The sequence below is a fragment of the Panthera uncia genome, chromosome D2 (genome assembly GCF_023721935.1).
Source record: "Panthera uncia isolate 11264 chromosome D2, Puncia_PCG_1.0, whole genome shotgun sequence".
NCBI classification, from domain to species: Eukaryota; Metazoa; Chordata; class Mammalia; order Carnivora; family Felidae; genus Panthera; species Panthera uncia.
In genome coordinates, this window is record NC_064818.1 from 15421782 (window position 1) to 15446582 (window position 24801).

At 47.9% G+C, this 24801-nt stretch overlaps 1 protein-coding gene across 4 annotated transcripts in view; it reads left to right on the plus strand.

Annotated features, from left to right (window-relative positions):
• The window catches only part of SIPA1L2 (signal induced proliferation associated 1 like 2), a 107948-nt gene that overhangs the window by 7154 nt on the left and 75993 nt on the right, over positions 1-24801 (plus strand). For all 4 annotated transcript variants that reach the window (XM_049644997.1, XM_049644998.1, XM_049644999.1 and 1 more), the window contains exons 2-4: positions 12863-12996; positions 14686-14874; positions 20801-20975. In XM_049644997.1, coding sequence (XP_049500954.1) covers positions 12863-12996; positions 14686-14874; positions 20801-20975 — 498 coding nt within the window. The remainder of the gene's footprint in view (positions 1-12862; positions 12997-14685; positions 14875-20800; positions 20976-24801) is intronic.

Here is a 24801-nt window from a genome sequence, read left to right on the forward strand (position 1 = left end):
GAGACAATCACCATGAACAGTTTCCTCTTTATCCTTGTAGGCTTTTTCTGATGCAAATACGTTTATGTAAATGGAACCTTCTATTGCTGTGTCTGTGGAACTTGTTCCGGATGATCTTCCTTCTGTGTTATTATGTGTAGAGCTGTATCAGCATTTTATGAGCCATTATCAGTTATCACTATCTGCATGGGGGGGGATGCCAGGTATTTGCCACCCATGATCCGGGCAGAAGAGTTAATGACTGGATTTGCTTTATTTCAGAGAAAAACCCACCAGCTTGATAGAGGCACAATGATAATGGGACATCTATTTCTTACTGTTTTCGATGCAGTATATACCTACAAAACGACTCCTGTCAGAGTAGTGTTCATTTTAGCAAGCAGATCTTTACTTACAAGAGTCAGTTTTTATAAAGTACGTTTTAATATCATAAAGTTTGAAAAATTATAAAAATTTGAATCCTAGCCTCCCCCTCCCCCACTTGAACGTGGACTGACTCACTTCCAAGGGATAGGGCACGGAAGGGGGGGGCAGCTGCGGTGGAGAAGTCTGGAAAGCACCACCCGAGCCAGGTCACCAAGGTCAGCATTGACATTGATAGGTCATGCGGTTAGCGTATACCCTTGACGTGACGGGAATGGCATTTCTGGGGTCTTCCTACAAACCGGTAACCTCAGTCTGATGAGGAAACATCAGATCCTAGCCAAGAGACTCTCTGCAAAATCCCTAACCGCTGCTCCTCAGAACTGCCAAGGGCATCTGAAACTAGGAGTCTTAGAAACTGTCACGGTCTACAGCAGCCTGTAAGAGACATGACAGATAACTATAATGGGGTGTCCCGGATGGGATCCTAGAAACAAAAAAGGACATTAGGTAAAAACTAAGGAAATCCGAATAAAAATGGGCCTGATCAATATGAGTATCAATATCCAAGCTTTAACGGAAGGAACATACCAAAGAAATGTAAGATGTTACCACCTGAGAGACTGGGCAGGGGGTGTGAGAGAACTCTACTGTCTATCTGCAGCTTTTCCACAAATCACAACCAGCTTCCAAATGGTTTGCTTTAAAATTTTTTGAAAAGGCAAGTCTTAAATTCTCATGATATATTTAACAGGAGAATCTTTAAAATAACAACAAAAAGAGCTTATAGGCAGTTCTTAAAAGTATCAGAAACCTGTAGGTTCCTGTTACTTTTATTGAGCTATTTAGGATTCCTGTGAGCAGCTGACTCCACTGTGTGTTTCAAATAGAGTGAAATTGACAAAATGTCACTTTCCCACAGCCCTTTCTATATGCATCCTGCGGAATGCCAGGAGTGTGTTTCTCAAACTTACCTAGAAGAGCAGGGGAATTTACATTTTCTTCTGTCTTTATTGAAATGCACAGACATTCCCTTTGAATTTCCCCTGAAATGTGCACATTGAGGCGAGGTGGTTGTGAGGTGCCCCTCGGGAAACCCTAGCTTCTCAGGCTCCCAAATTTCTGCTGAATTAACTGTCTGAAGAAAAAGCTTTATGCCCAACTCTTTTTTCTTGCCCCTTAGGATTTTCTGTAACAAGTCCAAGGAAAGAAATATGTATCTTTTAGAAATCCTCTGTAAGGAGCTGAAATGGTTTTACAGGGCAGGTTTTGTTGCATAGATTGAAAAGCTAATCTTAGTTTGACCACTTGTCTCCCTTCTGTCTGGTGCTTTAAGGAGACCTGGCGTTTATGGTTCCGTCATTCGCCTGTGATTTCGTTTCTTCTCTGTTTCTTATAAAAGGAAGATGCCAGAGAGAACTTCTTTGATTTCTCCTTCCCATCTTAGCTTCACAAGACTTCTGGAGTGTGAGCAGATTGGACTTCTTTTTGAAAAGATTGGAACTTTCCAGAGAAGAGTTTTTAGCTGCCTCTGGGTGGATTGGGTCTCCAGCAAAAATCTCATCATCATGATGATATAAAGTGCAAGACTGGCCTTTCCAAGGTCCATATCTGCCCAAGATGCCAGCCTTTAAGTTTTGAAGGCCCCTTCCTGTGTCTTTGCGCTGCCCCGGGCTGTGCCATTGGCACCACCGGGGGATGAATTCCTCTGTGGATCTGCAGCACCTCCGAGAATTCTTTCTAGGACCTCTCTTCTCTAAGAAAAGCTCACTGTTTTTATTAACGACTCCTGACCAGCTCTAGGTAAACTCACCTTTTTCTCCAGCGGTAATTTTTGTCATTAGTATTTTCGCTGAAGAATAATATTTGTGCATACATGTGCTAAATGAACAAATAAAAAGAACAGATTCTTCTAGAATGTGTGGAGTAGCCCTCTCTTGCCTGTCTGGATACCAACTTATCATTTGGTGGCTGGAGAATTTGCCTTCCTGCCTGTAGGAAGAAGGGCCCATCCATTCTAACTATGAATGGTGAAGAGTCCAGAATTTTCTGAAGCCAGATTCCTGGGTTTACATCCCAACTCGGTTTTAGGCAAGTCCTTCAACTCCTTTGTGCCTCAGTTAGTCATCTATAAAATGGGATCACAATAAAAATATCTCCTGGGGCGCCTGGGTGGCTCAGTCGGTTAAGCGTCTGACTCTTGATTTCATGTTCCCATGGTTTCGGGAGTTCAAGCCCCACATTGGGCTCTGTGCCGACTGTGGAGAGCCTGCTTGGGATTCTCTGTCTCTGTCTCTCTCTCTGCCCCTCCCCTGCTCTCCCTCCTCTCTCAAAATAAATAAGTAAACTTAAAAATGTATCTCCTGTAAAGGGCTTAAAATGGTACCTGTCACAAGGCATGCGTCCTCCTTGTCCAAGTCGCTCTTACATAAACTTGCAAAACTTTCTGTCTAGAAAGAAACTATTGTCCACACCACTGGGACAGCATTTAAAGGGCAGAACTTTATTGTAATGGTTAATAAAAGACGAGGAGGGAAAACATAGAACCATATGGCGGGGGGCGGGGGGGAGCTGGGGAAAGGTGTCTGGTGAAGTCTGCCACCCTCTTCCAAACGTATTCACTTAAGTTTCACTAATGTGACAGTGACAGTTGTGGGCGGGAGTATACCTTACATGTCAAGTGAACCCCATTGCTGAGCCATGCATGGCTGCATTTGCTCTGAATTTCATGCCTGGTGGCTCCTTTCTTTTTCCCCCCCTCTGGTTTTATACAGTGACTGAAGAAAATTAATAGGGAGTTGGACACTATTAAATTCATACGGGTGAACTGAGGACCACGTAACAATTGGACTATTCTGAGACCCGCATTCCTCCCTGAGCGGACATAATCGACTCCGCTCCTCACCTCTCCGCCTGGCCGGCGTGGCCTCCGCAGACAGAGCTCCCATTGAGGCCCGGCCGGCTCTCAGCGGGGAGGAGCTGCCCAGATACACGGGAGGCGAGGCCTCGTGGCTTCTCATGGTACCAGTTCCGTGTGGCTGGCGGTGGGAACCTCCCGGGCTTTCTCACGTCCGCCGCAGCGGGGAGGTCACAGCTGCCACCTGTTGCCGCGTTGGAGGAACTTGGGGAGGACTATGTGCACATGTCAGCCTGTTGACCCTTTGGCCTCAGAGGCTTTGCAGTCAGCTATTGCGGAAGAGGAACTAATGTTCTGTTATTTCCCGAGAAGTGGAGGGTCGATGCTGTAGGATCCGTGAACGGCGTGACCGACGTGCAGTTAACTGGCTAGAGCTCCTTGCACTGTGCCCTTTGCTGGTACCGTATGCTGGCCGTCAGAGTCTTTGGAACGTAAGGTCTCAGAGCCCCCAGAAACTTAGCAAATCCTCCCTGCCTTGTGTTTGTTCCCATCCAGGATTTATGCCACTCTTGGTCCCACTCAAGAAGGACCGTGCAAAGCTGGACAGCTACCCCGCCTTGGAAACGGCCCCCACCTCTCAGCTTTTATGCAGCGAATTCTTGCTTGCTCTCCTTCCCATTCTTGTAGCAAATACCCCTGAAAACGGTGCGTCGTCAAAGGAAGCCTCTCTGCCAGTCGCCTTTTTTCTCCAGTCTTTCCCTTTTTATTCAAGGTTTTCTTAAAGCGGTGTCTCCCAAGATACTGTCCTTCTGTTCAGAACAGATGGGTTGGCTCATCTGTAAGTTGTGTTCATTTTACCAGGCATTAGCTGATTTTCAGAATTCAGACCTTCCGTGACTCTCAGCACCCCTGAGTTGCTGTACGCGAGAGAGTCCTAAAACCAGCCCCGCCTGGGTGCGCATCCCCTCTGTCACACCAGGCTGTGACCTCGAGCAAGTCACTTAACGCATCAGCTTCTGTGATATTATCTGTGAAACGGGGTTACCTCCTCGTAGGCAGGGAGGAGGAAGTGACTTCATTTATGTAAGGTATGTTAAGTGTTCTTTTCGCTGTAATGCCTCAGGTTTTCAAGCTTGGCTAATCCTTTGGTTAAATTTTGATCAAAGGAGCCTTCACAGGGCAAAAATGCATCCTTTTCGCCATCATGGTAAATTCAGTAATTGAATCCATGAAACATGAGCAGGGAGCTTGAGATTTCTTAAAGTTATCTGATGACTCTTAACGTTACCATCTGCAAAAGCAGGCCCCAGGGTTCTTAACTCCTTCATTGCTTCATTCATTGACTAATCCGTTGTCTCTTGCTGACTTTCTCCTTTGTAAGTCTTAAGAGGGCTCCGAACAGGGGGGCTGATCTAAAATGCAGACACGCAGTTGTTTGGAGGGAAAGGTGGGGAAGGAGAGACGTGGTAGGTGGGAACTCAGCGAGCAGCCACCTGCAGCCGTGGATGTGGCCCAGATGGGCCGTGAGCCAGCAATTAAGTGACCAGCTTGCCACCGAAAGAACAAACGTTAAACTGTGTTTTATGGAAAAATAGCAGGAAAGCTGCTGCTGTGCCCTTGAACCCAGTAAAGGGAGGGCCGCAGGGCCCGGATCCAGGGCCTCCTGTGGCTTTGGGGGACTTGTTAATGGTGCCGTGGGCCGTGAGGTACTAACACCTGACAAATCACGTGAGGCCGAGCTGTGGGTGAAGCTTCTGCACACCCGGCCGCGGGAGGCCCCGCAGACTTGGGGATCCTCACCTGCTCAGCTCCTTAGCCGTGAACCCGATAAATCTCCTTTCCAAGACACTGCAGGACCTGGAAACCGCCTCTGGGCTAAGGTCACAGGTGACTCCCTCCCCTTTTGCTTCTTACTTCTCCTGAGTTAGATTTTTCTTTCCTGACAAGCCAAGGCGCACCACGGAGATGTGCCTGCCGAATCTCCTTTCCTGCGCTGCAATCTTGTTAACCGATTTTTTTTTTTTGATCTGCTCTGTTGTATTTGCATGATACGTGGATTTTCATTAGCTTCCTTTCTGCAAAGGGAGGGTTTTATCCCACACACCCTGAAAGTGATTTTCTGGAAATTGTGTGCTTGGGATAAGGACGAGCTCTGGTTGGGGATGGGGGGCTTGCTCGCTGTCCTTTGCCCACAGATGGGAAGGCTCACGTCATGCAGGTGGACGAGCTGAGGTGTCCTGAAGGGGACCCAGGGTGTCCCCTTGGTCCTTAAGGACCAAGTTAAGTTAAGGAAGGCTTAACTGGGTCCTTCCTGGACACTTCAGAGGGGGCACCTTCCCAGTTCTTTATGGTTCACAGAAGCTGAAACAGCGAGTTAAGCCGTTCCAAGAATCGAGTTATGATTTCTTTGGAAACACACCCAGGTCACCTGCTCTATTCCCTGGTGAAACTGAGAGTATGGAGCCTAGCCTTAGAAAATGGCTAGGAGGGGGCCAGGTAGCTGGCTCAGAAGGTCGAGCGTCCGACTCTTGATTTCGGCTCAGGTCACGATCCCACAGTTCGTGAGTTTGAGCCCCTACACCGGGCTCTGTACTGACAGTGCAGAGCCTGCTTGGGGTTCTCTGTCTCTCCCTCTCTGTCTGCATCCCCCCCCCCCGACACGCTCTCTCTCACTAAATAAAATAAATAAACTTAGGAAATTAAAAAGAAAAGAAAAGAACCAGGAGGTCTCAGAGCTGGCATGTCCAAAGTTGTCATGATTCTAAGTGGCAGGAACGTCCCCTGTCCGCTTGCATTCAGAAAGCGTGTCTTGTAAAACGGAGAGAGAAACATTGGAAACAAGTGTGGGGAGGCAGACGTGAAAGAAAAAAATGTTCTCTCTCAAATTTGCCTGTCGTCTTTGGTGAAAAAGAGGATACACAAATTTCGGATTCCTCCAGTTAAAAGAAAAACAACTTCTAGTTCCTGATGGAACTCATTCAGCAAAATACATGCCGCTGCGTTCATAAAAAGACTGCAGCGAATGGGATGTAGCTCTCTAGGTGATTACAGATGGGCATTTTGAGATTAAAAGTGTGAATCCCCTTCAAGGCTGACCCTCGTGCTTTGCAGGACTATTGGGGCTCAAAATCAAAATGCCCCACAATGCTGTTTATTGTATGTTCACTCCTTTTTTGTTTTTGATTGATTTATTTTTCTGCCAGTATCATGCATCTCTTCCATTATAATACCTCTCTCAGATTAAGGATAGGTGTGTTATGTATAATTGGATGGTGGAGGGGCAGGGAGCTGGCACTGAGGCTAAGAAGGGTTACGTAACTAACCCGAGGTTAAGCAGATGATAAGTTAGCATAGCCCGGGTTCAGAAACCATTAATCAGGCTTATTAGAATTACACATATTTAAGAATACACGCGTTTGGGCCTGCGAGTTCATTGTGGCAAACTGGAGGCAGATGTTATCTCTCCCTCTCCCGAAACCCCACCAAAAATGATAGTGAAGGAATAACAAAAGGGCATAAAGCCACGAAGGAAAAGAGAACTAGGGAGAAGCTTCACGGGGCAAGATCTGCCAAAGCAGACGGAAGAGGCACGCCAGCTTTGCAGATTGGAAGGGTGCGTGTGGCAGCGACAGGCCATCAGAAGCCAGCCCGTCCACACCGCAGAGCCAGGTACCTCTGAAGAAGAGCTGGGGGCGGGGCAAGGGAAGGGGACCAGTTATAAATATGTGTAAAAGGCCGGATTTTCTCTCCTGTCCCTTATAGTCCGTTAACCACTCGTCCCCACCCAGGCAGAAAACTGTAGATTTAGTCTGGAGAAGTTGAACAACAGCTGAGCTAAAGGCAGGACGAGGGCGCTTAACTGGAGACGGGGGATTGAGTGGAAGTCCACACAGTGAGATGCCCAGCCCTGTCCCCTTATTTGGGCTAAGTACCTGCAGACGGGGGGAGAAGAAGTTTCCCTGGAGCCGCGAATCGGCTTAAAATAAGACCTACCTCGACTGATGGCTGCGGTTCCCCCGTTAGAACAGTTGAGTCCCCGCTCGATCAGTGTGAGGATATGAAGTGGACTTTAAAGCAAGATGGATCACCGTAGATGGGGGATTTCAAAATGATAAAAGGGTTGGTTCCAAGTGCCTAAAAACATGGCTTCAGAGTATGTAGAAAAAGCAAAAACTGGTCAAACTAAAAGGAAGAAGTCATCAAGTCTCCAATCTAAGTTCTCTGCATACCAAAAACATACAAACAGAAATGGAAAATTTCTGAGGGGCGCCTGGGTGGCCCAGTCGGTTGAGCGGCCGACTTCGGCTCAGGTCACGATCTCCCGGTCCGTGGGTTCGAGCCCCGCGTCGGGCTGTGTGCTGACGGCTCAGAACCTGGAGCCCGCTTCGGAGTCTGTGTCTCCCTTTCTCTCTGCCCTTCCCCTCTGTCTCTCTCTCTCTCTCTCTCTTTCTCTCTCTCTCCCAAAAATAAACATGAAAAAAAAAAAGAAAAATTTTGAAAGATACTATTTACATTATCCTAAAAAATTAACAACCTAGGACGAAATCTAAAGAAAGGTATGAATGAATGACGGAGAGCCACAAAACATAGCCAAAATGAAGGAAAACCCTAAGTAGGTGGAGGGGACACGTTGTGGTTGTGAGTTAGAATAGTCAGTATGTCAAAATTCAAAGAATTTTTTTTGTGGGAACAGAATTAAGAGTGAGGAAAGATTGAGCAGAGCCCTGCTATTTTTCAGGCCAAGGAGAGTGGCTTTTTAAATTTTTCTACATATACTTATGTTAAAATAGAGTAGATAGGCCTTGTGACAGTTGCCTCGACTGCGTATGTGGCTTTTTCTTCTGGATTGTTGATTCTGTAGAGGATATTAGTGGTACCTCCATGGTATTAAATATGCTTGTTCATATTACAGAACCTGGAATGCGTAATTCTCATTGGTTTCCAGTAGTGTTAGCCCCACAGGACTAGAACATTTTGAAGCAGGCACTATACTGTGTCCTGCTCGATGTTGTGTCCTTGTGGTTATCAGGTCTGGCGCATGGCTGAGGCATAGACCATGCTGGGTGTTTCAGTGAATGGATTGAAACGAATTGCATGCGGTGCACTGAATACTGGCCCCCAAAGATACCCAGGTCCTAATCCTCAGCCCCTGTGTGTGTTACCTTATATGGCAGAAGCAGCTTTCCAGATGTGAGTAAGTTAAGGATCTGAGACCAGGAGCCCACGCCGGATTCTCTGGCTGGACCCTGAATGCCATCCCGAGTGTCCACGTAAGAGGCAGGCAGAGGGAGGTCTGGGGAGAAGCATGCATTGTGGCCCCTGACGCAACATCTAGGGCTGGATTCGAAGACAGAAGAAGGAATTCAAGGAATACAGCTCTCAAAGCTGGAAGAGGCCGGGAAACAGATGCTTCCCTAGAACCTTCCTAGGGAATGTTGCCCTGTCCCAGCCTTGACTGCGGCCCGTTGAAACTGACTTTGGGCCTCTGACCTCCAGGGCGGTGAGGCAATAATTGAGTGTTGTTTTGAGCCTCCAAGCTTGTGACAGTTTGAGCAGCGCTAGGAAGCGGACATTCTCAGGTGTATCCCTTCTCAGTCTTGTAAATATTTCGAGAAACCATATCGCCCCTGTCACGGGGGCAGGTCCTGTGGCATTTCTGGATGCCCAGACCTTTCACGCTGTCTTTTGCACTCGCCAGCATGAAATGAGCTGCCTCCTTGTTTCTGTTTTGATAGTCCTGGTTGAGGCTCAGTACGACCGTAACCTCTGAATGAGGGAGCCTACGCCAGTTCCTTCATTCAAGGCCAAGTCTTTAAATACTTAACATCGATCAGGCATAGTTCCTATCAGGCCTTGAGGATTTAAAAGTTGAAGGACTTAGCCTCATCTGGAGGTGAGGCAAATATTTCCAGTGGAATCGATGTGTGGGGTTGAGTCTGAAATGATGACTGAGAATGTCAAGTGCAGAAAAGCGACAGGAGTGCCAGGCCGAGGGGGGAAATGGCCCGAGTTGGGGGAGTTATGGGAGAGGAATCTGTGGAGAGTTTGGGGTGATGTCACTGAGGAACTTACAGGAGAAAATGGGTGGGGGGTGTGGAAGGACAGACGGACGTTCAGACAGATACATGTAAAGACAGAGAGAGAGTCAGAACACACAGCCATGGGCCAAAGGTGGAGCCTTGGGACACATCCAGGTGACGAGGAGAAGCCAGAGGGGCAGCCACAAAGGAGACCCAGAAGGAGAGCCCCTGGAGGGGGGGGGGGGCTCACTTTGGAAGGACACTCCCAGAAGCCCTCCGTGCCCAGCGAGGCAGACAGGCCTGTGGAGACAAAGCCCCAGCGGTGGGACGGTAGAGGCGGGTGGAGCCCTGAAAAACAGTTGGAACATGGCAGGAGAGAGCCAATACTGAGGGGAGGGGCAGGACTTCTCCTCCCTGAGGGGCCGTGGCGGCGGGGGGGAGGGGGGGGGTCCACGGGGCTGGGGGCGTCCTCACGACTCCCATCTGTGCCAGAGGCCCGTCCACCTACCAGGCCCACTGGCTCTTCCTCTCACCCAGGTAGGGGCACCCGGGTGGCCCAGTCGGTTAAGCGTCTCACTTCAGCTCAGGTCATGATCTCACGGTCTGTGAGTTCGAGCCCCGTGTCAGGCTCTGTGCTGACAGCTCGGAGCCTGGAGCCCGCTTCAGATTCTGTGTCTCCCTCTCAGTCTGCCCCTCCCATGCTCGCACTGTCTCTCTCTGTCTCTCAAAAAATGAATAAATGTTAAAAAAAATTTTTTTAAAACAAACAAAAAAAACCAAAGGTATACTTGACCTATAGTACTTCACCCCTTTTTAAGTGTAGATTTCCAAGAGTTTTGACAAATGGATGCGGCCAGTAACCACTAGCACCATCAAGGTGCAGGGTAGCTCCCTCGCCCCAGAAAATCCCCGCATGTCCCCCTCTGGCCATCCCCTGCCCCCATGCCTGGCTGCACTAGCCCGTTGGGCCGGGCAGCACCTGCTGTGTGTGAGAGCAGAACCCACGGCCGAGCTCGGGTTGTCAGGAATTAGAATTCATGATTCGGTTCCCCTAATCTGGGATCTCCGTTTCGCCACGAGAAGGGGTTTTGCTCACTTGGTCGGTCTTCTTCCCCCTAAAATAATTTGAAGCTCATTTGATTCTTGTCAGCAGGGTTCGTCAAATCCCTAAGAGGGAATCCACTTGAGCATTTTTGCAAGAAACTTACTGAATTGGGCCCTAAGAAGGAAGCTTTTGCCTGATGATGGCTGGTTGTGCTTTAGCGCACTTTCCAAATATTTTCCCTAATGCATCTGCCTTATGAGAAATGAGGTAAAGGTGCAAGATCTTGTCAGGACAGTTAGTAACCGCAGCTAAGAAAATTCCACACTGATTTCATTCTAAGTTTGCAGGTGCATTTTCCACAGGATCTAGTATAATGCCATAGTCCTAATAGTCACTATCGCCAGCTTGAATACAATGATGATATACCCAGGAGCCTGAAGTAGACAATGAACTGTTAGTCTCTGTTTTCAGTGAGTATTTTTAAATTGTTGATTAAAACCCAAATAAAATGGGGCACCTGGGTGCCTCCGTTGGTTGAACGTCTACTCTGGATTTCAGCTCAGGTCATGATCTGAGGGTCATGGGATCCAGCCCCATGTCAGGCTCCACACTGAGTGTGGACAGTTAACCTGGCTGTAATTAGCATGTAATTTACTCACGAAAAACAAAGACTTGTTTCCTAGGGTGTAAGTCCAGGATTATAGTAAGTCAGTAATTCATCCTCCAGCCCCTAAAATTAGTTGACTTGCTGCTTGTAGCCCTGACTGTAAAGAGAAATAATGTCAGCGTTAATCTCATTTGGTTGGAAGAGGTAAAGAGGTAAATGATTGTGAAAGTAAAGAAGTAAATGCCCCTACTCCTCATTGGCTTTGGGCAGTGTTTGCCCTGCCTGATGCAGGTGCTGTTTTCCCCCTGATTTCTACTTTCTGAATAGCATTTCTTGTTTCTTCAAAAATTTAACGTGGCAGAAAACGTTGGCATAACCAAAAGGCTTTAGAATACACAGTTTTCTTCAAGCTTCTAAATGTGCTACATTGTATTTATTTTTAACTAAAAATGAAGAGTCAGGAAAGAATGGGCCAAAACCCAGAAGGTGACAGTCAAAAGGGGTAAGTGTGGTTTTGCATATGGGGTGAAAAAAATCTCTTTTATAAGCATACACCCTGGGCAGCTGACCTTGCCCCTGTTGATTAAGAAATACGTGAAGACCACCTGGGGGTGTGCGTTTACCACCTGTTCAGCGGGGATGGGTGGTGTCCTAGGGCTGCTAAAAAGGTAAGCTGCGTGAATATATGGTCAGGTAATTACTCCCCTATTTTGTATGGGTTCAGACCACATCTGAGTGCTGTGTTAAGTCCGGGTCCTCTCAGAAGACAACCCTTAAAAAGTTTGGTTGCAGTGAAGTGTTTGGACTGCCTTCAGACGAAGACCCCGCAGTCCAGAGACAGTGAGACATTCCAGAAGGGGGTGCTTACAGAGAAGCCAGCTTGGCAGAGTTCAGGCTCGTATAGTAGCTTCATGAATGGGAATTTGTTCCGGATTGTGACCCCGTTGGGAAATGGTGCCCGGCACGTATTGTCGAATATATGTGGAGACTCATGACCATCTCTGAGGAGCAGTGTCCTTGGGGGTTCCCGTGCTAGATGGACAATAGGACCCCAGAAATCTGTTCCTGCCATGAGATTCAATGGATTAGAACCCTGCAGGGCCAGTGATTTTATGGGAATGGCATGATTAGGTGATAACAGAATTAGATTATAGAATTAGTAGAATTAGGTTATAGAATTAGTAGATTTGGGGGAGCATGGGTGGTTCAGTCGGTTAAGTGTCTGACTTCGGCTCAGGTCACAATCGCATGGTTCGTGGGTTCGAGCCCCGTGTCAGGCTCTGTGTGGATAGGTTGGAGCCTGCAGCCTGCTTTGGATTCTGTGTCTCCCTCTCTCTCTCTCTCTGCCCTCCCCTTCTTGTGCTCTCTCTCTCTCTGTCTCGAAAATAAATAAATCATTAAAAAAATAATAATAGATATAGTTTGACCACAGCAACCCAATGACCTTTTATGTCTTTTCTGCCATAAAATTTCACTTTAGACGGTTAGGTGCTTTAGTGACATCCTAATGCAGGGGTAGTCTTTGCCATCACACTGGGCCCCAAGATTACCTGGCTAGTCCAGGTGCCGATGGTCATGCGAAAGAAGGTGACCTTTCCAGCAGGAGTGGGGAACCGTTCAGTAACGGTCTTCAAATAGCTCGATTCCTCTTTTGACGGTTTCTAAGAAGGGCAGCACCCTCCTTCTGGTGACACTCTTCATGTGACACCGTGAATTGTGGCAGGGGACAGGAGGGCTCCTGCTGCTCGCGAGCTGGGGACGAGCTGTAGGAGAGGAGGAAGTAGTGGAAAATGAGACGTACGAATACATCTGACTTGGAAACAAAACACTCTGATCAAACCCCCGGTGGGGAATCGTGTACCCAGACCCGTGCGGTATTTCTTCAGAGATTTGACAGACGGACGAGCCCGGAGATACCCACGCGGTTCTTTGTTCCTTTCTTTTTATGCCACCACTGCCTCCTGTTACAGAGCACCAGAACTACTTTGGGATAGATGAAAACCTTGGCCCTGTGGCAGTCAGCATCCGGAGAGAGAAGGTGGAAGACGCCAAGGAGAAAGAAGGGTCCCAGTTCAACTACCGGGTGGCCTTCAGGACGAGCGAGGTAATAGCCGCCGTGCGTGTGTCGTTACTGTCCTGGGCTGAAGTTACTGCTTTAGATTATTTTGGACAAGGTATTGAGTTTCCTTTTGAATGTCACTGATGGTAGTCTTTAAGATCTTTGACAGAGCCTGCGGTATCTTTTTCCAAATAAAAATTTGAGAGCCTGTCACAGATGTTAAGTGGCCACAATGTTACTTCCCCCTTACGTGGTAGAAAAGGGAAAATGGTAAGAATGTGGGATTTAGGGGCTGAGAGGGGACACCTATGACCTGGACAGCGCATGTCAGAACTTGCAAAATCTAATGCAGGAAACCCAGGAGTCGGCAGTAGGGGTGAGCGTGGCCATGCCGCCCCCGCACACCTCCCACATCGGGGCCCTGGCTTCGTGCCTCGCTTGCCTCGCTTTGCGTGAAACGCGAGGTTGTTGTACGAACGGCACACGGCGCACACCCGGATCAGTAGAGAGGCTGATTACGAGGAATGAGATCTGGCCCGCACGTGAGGTTTTGTCCTCGTGACCCACTGCACTTAGAGGGGGAGCGTATGTGACAAGCATGCCACGTGTGGGTGTTGGTTGGCTCCTTCCGGATCAAAGAGAGAAGAGCGAGCCCTTTGCCAGTCTCCTGTGTGTGCACGAGGCCGTGTACCAGAGCGGCTCTGGCCAGGTGCTCCGGCGATGGCGGGCTCTACGCAGCATAGACAGGAGGTGAGTCCCTCTCTCACGGTGCCGGGTTTGAAGTTATAGACCCGTGCTGTCCCGTTCAGTAGCCATGAGCCGCACGCGGCCGTTTAAAGTAACGGAATGGAATTGCGAAGACCCGCTGGTCACAAGTGCCCAGTAGCCACGTGGAGCCAACGTGGCTCCCGCATCAGTTAGCCCAGATGAGCGCAGTCTCGCCGTTGCCCCAAACTCTGCTGGGCGGTGGTGTTCTAGAGCGTGACGCGCATAGCAGACGTCGTTGCTACAGCCCTCACCCCGCCTCTCTTGCATGCTAACAGTTCTCTTCCCAGAGTGAGGGTGGGTACAGCCAGAGCGAGTTGCTGCCGGGCTTTCCCCTCTGCGGCGTGTGTCAGAACGGCGAGCCCGTGTGTGCCTCAGAGACCTGAGGACCTCTCACGAGTCATGGGGTAACATTCGAGAGTGAGGAATCCTCAGAGCCCTGAATCACCCTGCCCGGGCCTGTCGCCGGATATCCCCATTCAGCTTCAGGACCGGTCAGCAGTGGAAAGTTAAATAGAAAAAGAGAAAGGAATGGAAGAAACGTTGGTGTGGAACAGTAGGGCAATAGGGAAAGAGAAGGGAGGGGCCGGAGGGGGTGCCGGTGACCAGGCCCAGCCCCGTGACCTCCAGCTGCTCCTCTGTGTCGATGTCCTGTTCCGTCTGAGAGCAGTGGGGACGTCAGTTTCCCCAGCAGCACTCTGCCTGCCCCCCCCCCCCCTTCTGCGGGCCCACATCTGTTGCAACCCCCTCCCGGCTTAGCCCCCCAGCCCCGTGCACTTTTGTTGTTTAGAGGCTGTGCTGATTTTGCTTCCGCCAGTCGGGGGCTGTCGTCTCCCCTGCTCCTCTCGGAAAAGAGACCTCCTTTCCTTCCTCTGCAAGGCAGCTCAAAACTTGTGCCTCAGAGAAGTAACCAGGAGTAAGCACGAACTCTTCCGTGACGTTCTGAAGCCTTCTGTTTTGCCCCTGCAGCTTACAACCCTGCGCGGCGCGATTTTGGAAGACGCCATACCCTCCACCGCCAGGCACGGGACCGCGCGGGGACTACCTCTCAAAGAAGTTCTGGAGTACGTCATTCCAGAGCTGAGCATTCAGTGCCTGAGACAGGCTTCGAATTCCCCCAAGGTCGCGGAGCAGCTGCTCAAGCTGGATGAACAAGGGGTGTGTACAGCGTGCGAGACTGTGTGTTCGGGGTATGACTTCGTGTCTGCGTTTCTAAATGTTTGGGACTTGCCCTGACCCGGCTAGCGAGACCACATCTGATTCATGATTATTAGACATCGGTGGTGTTTCTTCCGGGGTTTCAAAAAACTCACATCGCGCCTTTCCCCGAACTAGCATTTATTCGTGTCCGCTGTGTACGAGGCGTTCCACACTAACAGGTAGGAGTGGACAGCGTGCCTTGGGAAGACTGAAGTTAAGACGTAGCCCCTCGCCCGGTGGGGATGGTAAGACCGAGAGCATAAAACCTCTGCAGGGAAGAATAAATACGGTGGTGGATCTTGGAGAGGTTTGAGGGCAGTGAGTGTGCCTTGGGAAAAGAAGGAATAACAAACACACCGGATGGCAAATCTCCTGAAGGGAGGTAGCATCGCAGCTGGGACTTGGGTAGAATTCCAGGAGGGAGATGTGAGTAGTTGGCCGCTTTAGGAACTATGACTTGTTTCTTTATAAGACAGGGGCACATCTAGGGTGGTTGTAGTTTAAACAGCAACAACAAGAAAGTATGCTGAAACTTAGAGCTAGGCTAAGGAGTTTGCACTCGATTCAGGAGGCAGTAGGGTGCCATGGAAGCTTTTTGGTAGGACACGGCACTATCAGAGCTGGATTCTAGGAAGATTATTCTGCTGGAAGGGAATGAGATAGGCTGGAGACGATCAAGAATGACGATGGCCTGGAGTTCAATTATGGTCCGTTGACATCGTCCAGGAGAGAATTAATGACAGGCAGGCTTGAGACGGTGGTGCGGAAGATAGAAAGAGGTCTTTTAAGTGTCATATGCGAGATAACTTGGAGGGGAGACTGACAAGGAGGCACCCAAATATATGCAACTGATTTTAAATGAGCAGAAAAGGCAGAAAGACACTGGTGATGTGTATTTCTTGAATTTCCTAAGGAAAATTTTTCTGCTCGTTTTGGAGAGAATGCGAGGCATTTCTTGGTTGACCCAGTAACAGCAGTGTGGCTCATACTCGGATCGCTGGAATTCTGAGAGTGCTGAGATAGGAACTTTGTGTAAGGAATTAGCACTCTGTATGATCAGCTGGAGGAAGTAGCCACCATAACATTGAGAATGAATAAGCCTGGGACCTGTCTGTCTCAGGAAGGCTGACATATTAAAAACAACTAAACCAAACCGAAGCTCCAGCCTAGAACAGTTGACTTGTAAAACCGCGTGGTCCACAAGATAGTTCGACCGTGATCATGACCGGGAAAGTGCGTGGAATGTACGAGATGTCCGTGAAGCCGATGAGGGAAACACGATCTTGGAAGGATCGTGGATGTATCAGTGCGGGTCCAGATGCTGTCACGTTCAAGCAGGCTTGTTGAGAAGAATCGCAATAACTTTCACGTCTTATTTTCATGTTTCTTTTTATGATGTTGCACGTCACGGGAGAATGCCGTAGTTCTGGGTCCCTTTATGTTGCCAGTGTATGCGGTTCTCCCCTTAAAGTATATTGCTGTACTTGCTGTATAGCAGGGTCTTGGCGGATGAGGTAGGTGGTTCCCTCAGGCTGCTCTAGAAAATTCCACAGATGGCCCATGAACCGCGGGCCTGAATCCCAAAGTCCTCAAGGCCCTGAGAGACGATCGCAGCAGCTACCGTTGACCATCTCCTCACGAAATGAAGCACGAATTTGGGATGCCTGTTTAGCAGAATAGGTCCAGAAGCTATGCCAGGCAATTTTTTTATTTTAATCCAGAGTTTAGGTGCTTTTTATAGTGCGATGTCAAAATTAATGCTTTGAAAATTGGGTTCTGCTTTTAAGTAAACCAATGCGTTCTTTAGCTCTGGTTGTATTTCACGTGTTTTTTTCTTTGGCAATTGTATTTGTGTGACTTTGATATACTTTCTTAATGGTGTACATTGTGGTGTTAAACTTTCCGTACCTCTTGATGGTGTCTGGTTCCCGTATTCCGTGAGGAAGAGATGCTGTTTATTTTCATCTCTAAGAGATTGGACAGCCCTTTTTAACTTTCTGGTTTCTAAAGGACCCTTAAAAGTTGCCACTAACTGTTAGAGTGTCTGAGAATTTATTCCGAGGAGCGCCCTTCTTATTCTCCTTCTTAAATGTAAATCCGCACAGGAATGGTACGGGCCAGTTATATGGTACTGTTCTTAAGGGTTTTTAATCGTGAAAAAAATACTCAGAGGATATATTGTCGTCTTCTGCTCTCCTGGGGTTTGTAGCCCGCCCTGGCTCAACAAGGTCGGAAAGGGCACCTGCTGTGTCCAGGGCACAGTTTAGTCGTGGAGAGTGACGAGGGAAGTAAGTAACTATTAAGCGAGACTCTGAAACTTTTGTTCCTTTCTCTGCATAAATTCACCTGTCAACCTCTAAAATCCCATGTTTCCTGTTTTAAAAGACTATCCTAATTTATGTAACAGGTGGCTTTCTAAAATTATGTAGGTTGACCAAAAAAAAAAAAAAAAAAAAAATTTCAGGTAAGTCGTGGCGGCTCCCTCTCTTAGAAGATCATGGCTTCTGGGGCAGAATGGCTAGTTTGTCCTTGGGCCAGCCGTCCCTTCCTCTTGTCCCCTCACCACCCTAGATACTGGGGTTGATTTGCACACCATGCTTGCTTCTAAGTCACACAGGTCCAAATAAATGAGGCTGCAAGCTCGCTGGGAGTAAACAGACCCAGAGAGGATAGAATGCACTGGAAGGAAAGGGCTTCCCTGCACACTCCAGTTTATTTGCAAGACAATTCAGAAGCTTTGTGTTTGTCCCCTTCATTTAAATTTCAATTTTCTTGTCAGTGATGACTGGGCTTCTGGCCTTGGGAACCCAGCAGTCAGTCATTATCCAGTCCCAGAAACCAAAGGAGACCTCCCGCGCTGGGTTGTCTGTCTGAGCAGCCCGTCTGTACGTCCAGCTCTCCGCACTGAGGCAGTATGTGGTTTCAACAAGCGGGGATTTCTGGTCTGCGACGGCACGGACACCTGAGAGCCGGCTGAGCTCTCCCCCAGGACTGTGGGACTGGCCGTTGCCCAAGTCGGAATGGCTAAAGCAAGGACGGCGGGATGGGTCGGAGCGGAGGGGGGCGGCCGGAGGTCTGGAAAGCTTGGCTACAAACCCTGTTCCGCGAGAATTGGGCATTTTAGTACTTGGGGGGTGGGATCCCCCCTTTAACTGTGCCCTGATTAACTGCAGGGTGCGTTACCAGCTGTGTGCAGGTCTGTTGCTAGCGTAAGGGGGGTGATGGTCGTGTGGCGTTTCGACTGTTTTCGTGAGGTTTGTTAAAATCTTTAAGTCAGAGCTGTGTCTTCACGGCGTTTCATTCTGTTCCTGTTTTAGTGGAATGGCAGCCACCGTAGCAAGCCGGCCCCAACTGTTTGCTCGAAGTCCCTAGGGGTAGTTCCATCTTGCGGCCTCCTCACGGTAAACGTGCTCGGTGCCCCTGCCAGGCTGCGCGTGTCCCACGGGACATTTTCCCTGCAGCAGAGCTCTGGTCGCCCTCGTGAGCACCTGTGGGCTTTGAAATCTCTTGGAGCACATCCCCTAATTTCCGTGGGCCCAGGGGCTTCTTGGAGGGTGGGCAGATTCACAGGCAGGGTCTGTGACAGGCAATCTGCACAGGCAGATTCTAGACCCATTCACAGGCAGGGTCTAGACTCAGGCTGGCTTGTCCGACGGCTGGGGAGAAGGGTGTGAAGTGGACGGCACCACAGCCAGCGGGGTAGGCCCAGGGGAGTTCGGTTCTCTGGGTGTTTGGCCTTTGCCCAAATGAGAGTCCACAAGGAATAGCAAGTCCAGGAGACTCTGGAATCACAGAGAGAAATTGTGCCCGTCGGGTGAGGGCTCTGCTTAGCGGACGTGAGGCCGCACTAGCCCAAACCGTGGGGCCCCAAGCAGCTTTGCTCCTCTGGGCCTCCTCCCAAAGGAGTGGGAGCGTAAGATGGGAAAGTGGTCCCCCTCTGGAGCAGCCAGGGGGCGTCGGAGGCCGGGCCGCGCAAGACGAGGCGGCCAGGTGGTGTTGGCACATGGCCTGACAGCACTTTGACGTGAGCGGCAGGTTGAAGAGCAGAGGACAGGCCAACGGGACCGAGCGTGCGGCCGTGCGGCCCTGTCTACTGGCTGCGGGGGAAGCCGTGGGTGCCTGGATGCAGGGACATTGGGGCCCACGGGACGCCGGGTTACACACGCCAGGGCTCACCATCCCGCTCTATTTCTGGCGGACTCCCCTACAGGCTAGGGCCAAATAACTGGAGAGAGGTGAAGTCGTCTTCTGATGGCAAAAGAGAAGTCAAACCAACAAGATATCTAGGCCGGGAAGCAGGCATTCTGAGGCCTTGTCAGAGGATTATGGTGGATCCTGATGGTCGCTGAGATCACCAATGTCCAGGGTGATGCTTGCTAGTCCCGTGTTTCCCTGGCGTGCCGTAAGATCCTGAAACGTCTTCTGAGTCACTCAGGAACAATTAGCGTTCAGAATGAAGTAAAATCAGGCGTTTTTATTACACTTTGTACTACTTTTTAGACGATGGTCCGTTTGCAGTAAATACAGTGTCTCATTTATTTGGGGAGTTGGTCAGAAACATACATTCCTCAGTCTCTGGATGAAGGGAAATATTTTTGTACTTGACCCTCCTAAAGAACTGGTTCAATAAAATGTGCGATAGTGTGGCTGGAAAATAGCTTGTGCCCAGCATCTCATATCCCCACACTCAGGGCACGAATCACCGTGTTCACTGTGCAGTTGTGGTTGACTGTCTGTTCAACTCTAAATTTATCCTAATGCGCAGTGAGGTTACTTCCTACGGGCTGCTTAGATCACCCTGGCAGGTGACTTCCTACCTTTCTTGGATTGTACGTTGTCATCAGGTAACGTGGATGAGACCGCTTTTGTCACTTTGCCGCTCAAGGGAAAGGAGTATCGTTTTGCCTTACTTTACGGCGAGTCAGCTGTAAATTTTTTATTAAAGGCTCTGTTTTATAGCTCGATAATGAAAGTGAACGGTGTTATGGATTGATGCCCTTAGGAAGCCGGTGATGTCTGATAATCTGTCCGTTTTTGAGGCTCAGATTGCCGGTAGTAAGATCAAGTGCGCTGATTGCGTAAGTGAGGAGTAGTTTCTCTTTGGATATAATAAGAAAACTGTAAAAAATGGTTCCAGTTTCTCCCCGGCCTTGGGAGAAAGCAAGCCTTTGGCTACCAGCTTGATAAGAGATTGACTGCAAGATAGCATTACAGCAGGATCTCCTCAATCGCTATCAAAATTCTTTACGGCTTTTGTATATTTAGCAGATGTTTTCTTTTCAGGATAGCCAAAAGTATAGAAATAACTGTAATTGTATAGCCAGAGTTATTTTTATGGAAACAAAACATTATTCTATTTATATACATATATCACAGTTTCCCCTGGGATTCCCTCCTTACCAGACCTTAATTTGGTTTGTGTTTTCATGACAGTCTTTCATATTTTCCTGAATGTTCAACTAACAACAAAAGAAGCATCAGGAACCAGAGAGGGGAAACTTTAAAGTCGTGGCCTTTTTTTTTTTTCCCCCTAACATAGGAGATGATGCTTCTTATTATATGAAGGGTATAAAATTAGGTATTTCCATGCTTGTATGTTTAAGTAGATGCCTGAACTTGTCTGTCCATTTTGGAAACCTGGTCGATCCCACATGGCCATTCTATACATTCTGTTTCGTAGGATTCCTGCCGTTTCTCCAGCTGCATTTTGGGGTTTCTGGGTTGTGTATTTGTAGCATTTTGTGCAGTGACCCTTGCTTCTTCCTCTTTTCGCTTATTTGCTTCTGGGAATCGTCCTGGCGTGCTCTCTGTAGTTTTAATCTTACTAGAAGTTAGCATGTCTGATACTCTTTGCCAAGTAATTACATTTCTCCCCCCATTTCAGCTGAGCTTTCAGCACAAGATTGGGATCCTTTACTGCAAAGCAGGCCAGAGCACAGAGGAGGAGATGTATAACAATGAGACGGCGGGACCAGCTTTTGAAGAATTCCTTGATCTTCTGGGCCAGAGAGTCCGGCTGAAAGGATTTAGCAAATACCGAGCTCAGCTAGACAATAAAAGTAAGCTTCATATTTGTGTGTGTGCACAAATCGAATCCTCCAGAGGTAGGCGTACCGCATAAATCTAAGTGAGCGATCACATGCCCTCCCGTTCTTGACCCCAGCAGCAGCCTGGCCAAGCTTCTTCGGGACAGAGTTTAGATTTCCTCAGACGAGCAAAGGAGGCACATTTCTCAAGAGGTGTGTGTTTCACACGAGCTCAAAAGGTCAATTCTTTTTTTGTAACACCAGCAGAGAGATTCCCCAGTGCTTCGCGAAGAATCTTTTAATATTTCCTTCTTTCTTTTAGCCTCCCCTCTTCTACCACACCCTTGTTCCAGTATATACCGAGGACACGCACTGCGTTCGTTTCTAAAAGACAGAATGTTACCGCGTCCACTCCTGCCATGGTCTCGGGCCCGTTCTGTTCATTTCTGGTTTCACGATGTTAACTGGGGAATTGAAGCAGTGGTTAAAAACTGATGCGTCCTGTTTCCCAGGGACCTTACCCACGTCCCCTTGAGAGGGGCACACGTTAGCTCTGAGGTGCCGATTTAAAACACAGACTCACCTTCATCCTGTGATGTGCACATTTGTCTTGTGTCTTCATTTAGATAATCATATTCCTTCTGGTCCTCATACATTCTAAATATGTTACCTTCATATTTAGGCTGTTCAATTTTATTGCTATCAGCCTTTAAAATATCAGCCAGAGTAATTATGTGTATTTTGGACAATTTTCCTTATTATCAAGCAATTAACCGCTTGCTCTTTTAATAAAAGATGAGCAGTGGGGCGCCTGGGTGGCTCAGTCGGTTAAGGGTCTGACTTCGGCCCAGGTCATGGTCTCGTGGTTCGTGAGTTCGAGCCCCGTGTCAGGCTCTGTGCTGACAGCCCAGAGCCTGGTGCCTGCTTTGGATTCTGTGTCTCCCTCTCTCTCTCTCTCTCTGCCCCTCCCCTGCTTGCACTCTGTCTCTCACTTTCTCTCTTAAAAATAAACATTAAATAAATAAACAAACAAACACGAGCAGGTAGTTTCTACAATTGGAGGATGTGGGAGAGCACAAAACCCAGTCCTAGTAGGGGTAGTGAAGTGAGGCCTTTCCCCGTGGGAGCATCCGTGTGAGGCCATCTGAGGTTCCACGACTCTGTGTCCCCAGTGTCCGTCACCTTGGGACCCTCACTGATTCTTGTCTACATCAGGGTGGTGCTGGGTCTTTGTGTACCTATCAGTCAGATCCGGCTTTTTATCTTGTTTTTTTTGGAAGTTACGTTTAGAACATGGATGATAAGACCTGGAGAGACAGTGTTAACTCGTATGCGGGCCCCTGTGTGTCCTTCACACATGCGAGGGCTGGAGTTTGATTGTTGTTTTGAATGCCTATTGCTCATGCCTCAGATCTGTAAAGACTGTAGAATAATTTGTGACGCCCACGGTGAATATCCACATATTTTAAGAAAAATCGGTGAGACCTTGCTGGACTTTTCTTTTTTTTTCTTGGCCAACTCCCTTGCATGCAAACTACCACCCACCCCCTAGAGGTGCGGGCATGCTGCCCTTAGGGATATCCTTCCAGGAAAGTCACTGCTGATGTGGATTCATTATCATGAATGCCTGTCATCTTTCTTCAGCGGGGTGGATTGAGGAAACGCCACAAGACCTTCTGATCCATCCATTCTGTAAAAGCACAACACAGATAATATGAATGTTTCCCTACGTGTAAGAATGGACATCAGCTTTAAATTTTTATGACCTAGGAGAAGTCCTTGTTACATCACAGATGTAGCACTAAGCACCTTTGCTCAGGGAAATGATAATGTAAGAACGAGATTTTGATGCATTGATTCTCATAATCAACAAATCCAAGTTATTTTTATGAGTAAGGCATTCCAGGAGATGTGAAGCCTAAGACATCCCTTTAGTAAAGAGGAAGTTTCTAAGAATTACATTTCATGAAATGCTCAGATAAAATTTTGTCTTTCGTGGAACACACACAAAAAATCTTCCTTCTTAAATTTATGGGAGTTGGAGCTTTCACTCTGTCCTCCCTCTTCGGATCCGGGCCACAAGCAAAATTGAGAGTGTTGGGCTGGAGTATCTGGGATGTCCTTTCTGGCTTTGAAACGGGTTCTTTCTGTCTCAGGTACAAAGTGAAACGCAGTAGGATCACATGATCATGAGCCACTAAGATGCTCTCTGCTCACCAGAGTACGGACCCCAGGCCGTGGGCAGCCCAGCCCCTTCCGGTCTGGATGCAGAGAATGACGAAACTGGGCTCCGCCTTGATGGCCTGCCGCTCTTGCCCAATAGAAATATTTGCAGCAGATCCTCGAACAAGCTCATCTGTTTACCTTCTCCATTACCATACTGATATTTATGATGAAAACTTGCAGAATATATAATTTCAGAAGGCCATCTTATAGTACTGTTTGGGATAGACTAATGATGATCTTTTTTTTTTTTATTTTAGAGAAAGTGGAGAGAGAGAGTGTGAGTAGGGCAAAGGGGCAAAGGGGAGGGGAGAGAGAGAGAGAGAGAGAGAGAGAGAGAGAGAGAGAATCCCAAGCAGGCTCCACACTCAGCACAGAGCCCGATGTGGGGCTCGATCCCATGACCCTGGGATCATGACCTGAGCCAAAATCAAGAGTCAGATGCTCGACTGACTGAGCCATCAGGCGCCCCAGTGATCATATTTTTAAAAGTGTTTCCCCCCAAAATGCATTTTTCTTCCTTCACTGCAATTTCCTGAAGCTGAAACCTGTTGTCTAGACCTACTAACTACCTATAAGGATGTCTCTAACTGAATTTTAACCATCTGAATAGCAGTGTGTTGTGATGGGAGTCATTGAATGTGCTGGGTTATCTCATCCCCTGGCCTTCATGTTGTTATTAGCCAGTCAGTTCCTCATAAAAGAAGACAATCATTGCTCCCTTATGACCGTGCTTGCTCACTTCCAAAGCCACATTCTTTAGCCAAGACAGTTGGAATGGAACGTTACTTTCCATGAAGTCCTACGAAAAGTAACAGATGTGTGTTTAATATGTAGTTAAAAGAGAAAATTGCTTTATTGGGGACCAGAAATATACAGCTTATTAGAGAAATATCCTCTCTTACCATCTGCAAGTTGATTTGTCAGTATCCGTATATAAACATTTTAAATTCTTCCCTTTTTCCATTCAGTTGCCTTCTGCGAGTACCTCCTCAGACTCTGCAAAACTGTATGTGATGCTTTTTCTAGAAAACTTTCAGGACTGCTTCTGAGTCAGAATGAATATTCAAAAGAAAAACTGCAGGATTCAGGAAGAAAATCATAAAGGCCCACGAATGCTAGATGTATACATGTCTTTAAAGTAAATTAAAATATTTAGATTAAGGGAAAAAAAAGTTAACCCAAGGTGATTACCTAGATCTTCCCCAACAAACGCAATGAAATAAACTTCGTTTTAAATGACCCCGAATAGCATTGTTTCTTGTTTATAAGGTAGAAACATAAACCTGTATGTTGCCCAAAGATTGAAAAAGGCAGCCCCGAATTCTGTTTACATCTTATTTTCCATGTATCTTTTTGTCTTTATTTATCCATATTCAAAGTGGTTCGAAACTACACCCTGAAATTATGACTTAAGTGTTTTACAGTCACTGTGTTGGTTCAGGTTCCCGACACTGTGCATCTGTGATCATCTATTGGTAATACAGATGGATTTTGAGTTTGCAAAGAATCATTCTGCTTTTCAGAAGGTGAATAGCTGTATGATTAAGACGGGTTCGGATGTCATGGTTTCTAACATGTGTCAGTGCAAAATATACAGTAAGAGGCCACCTTCATTCTCTGCCGTCTTAATCAT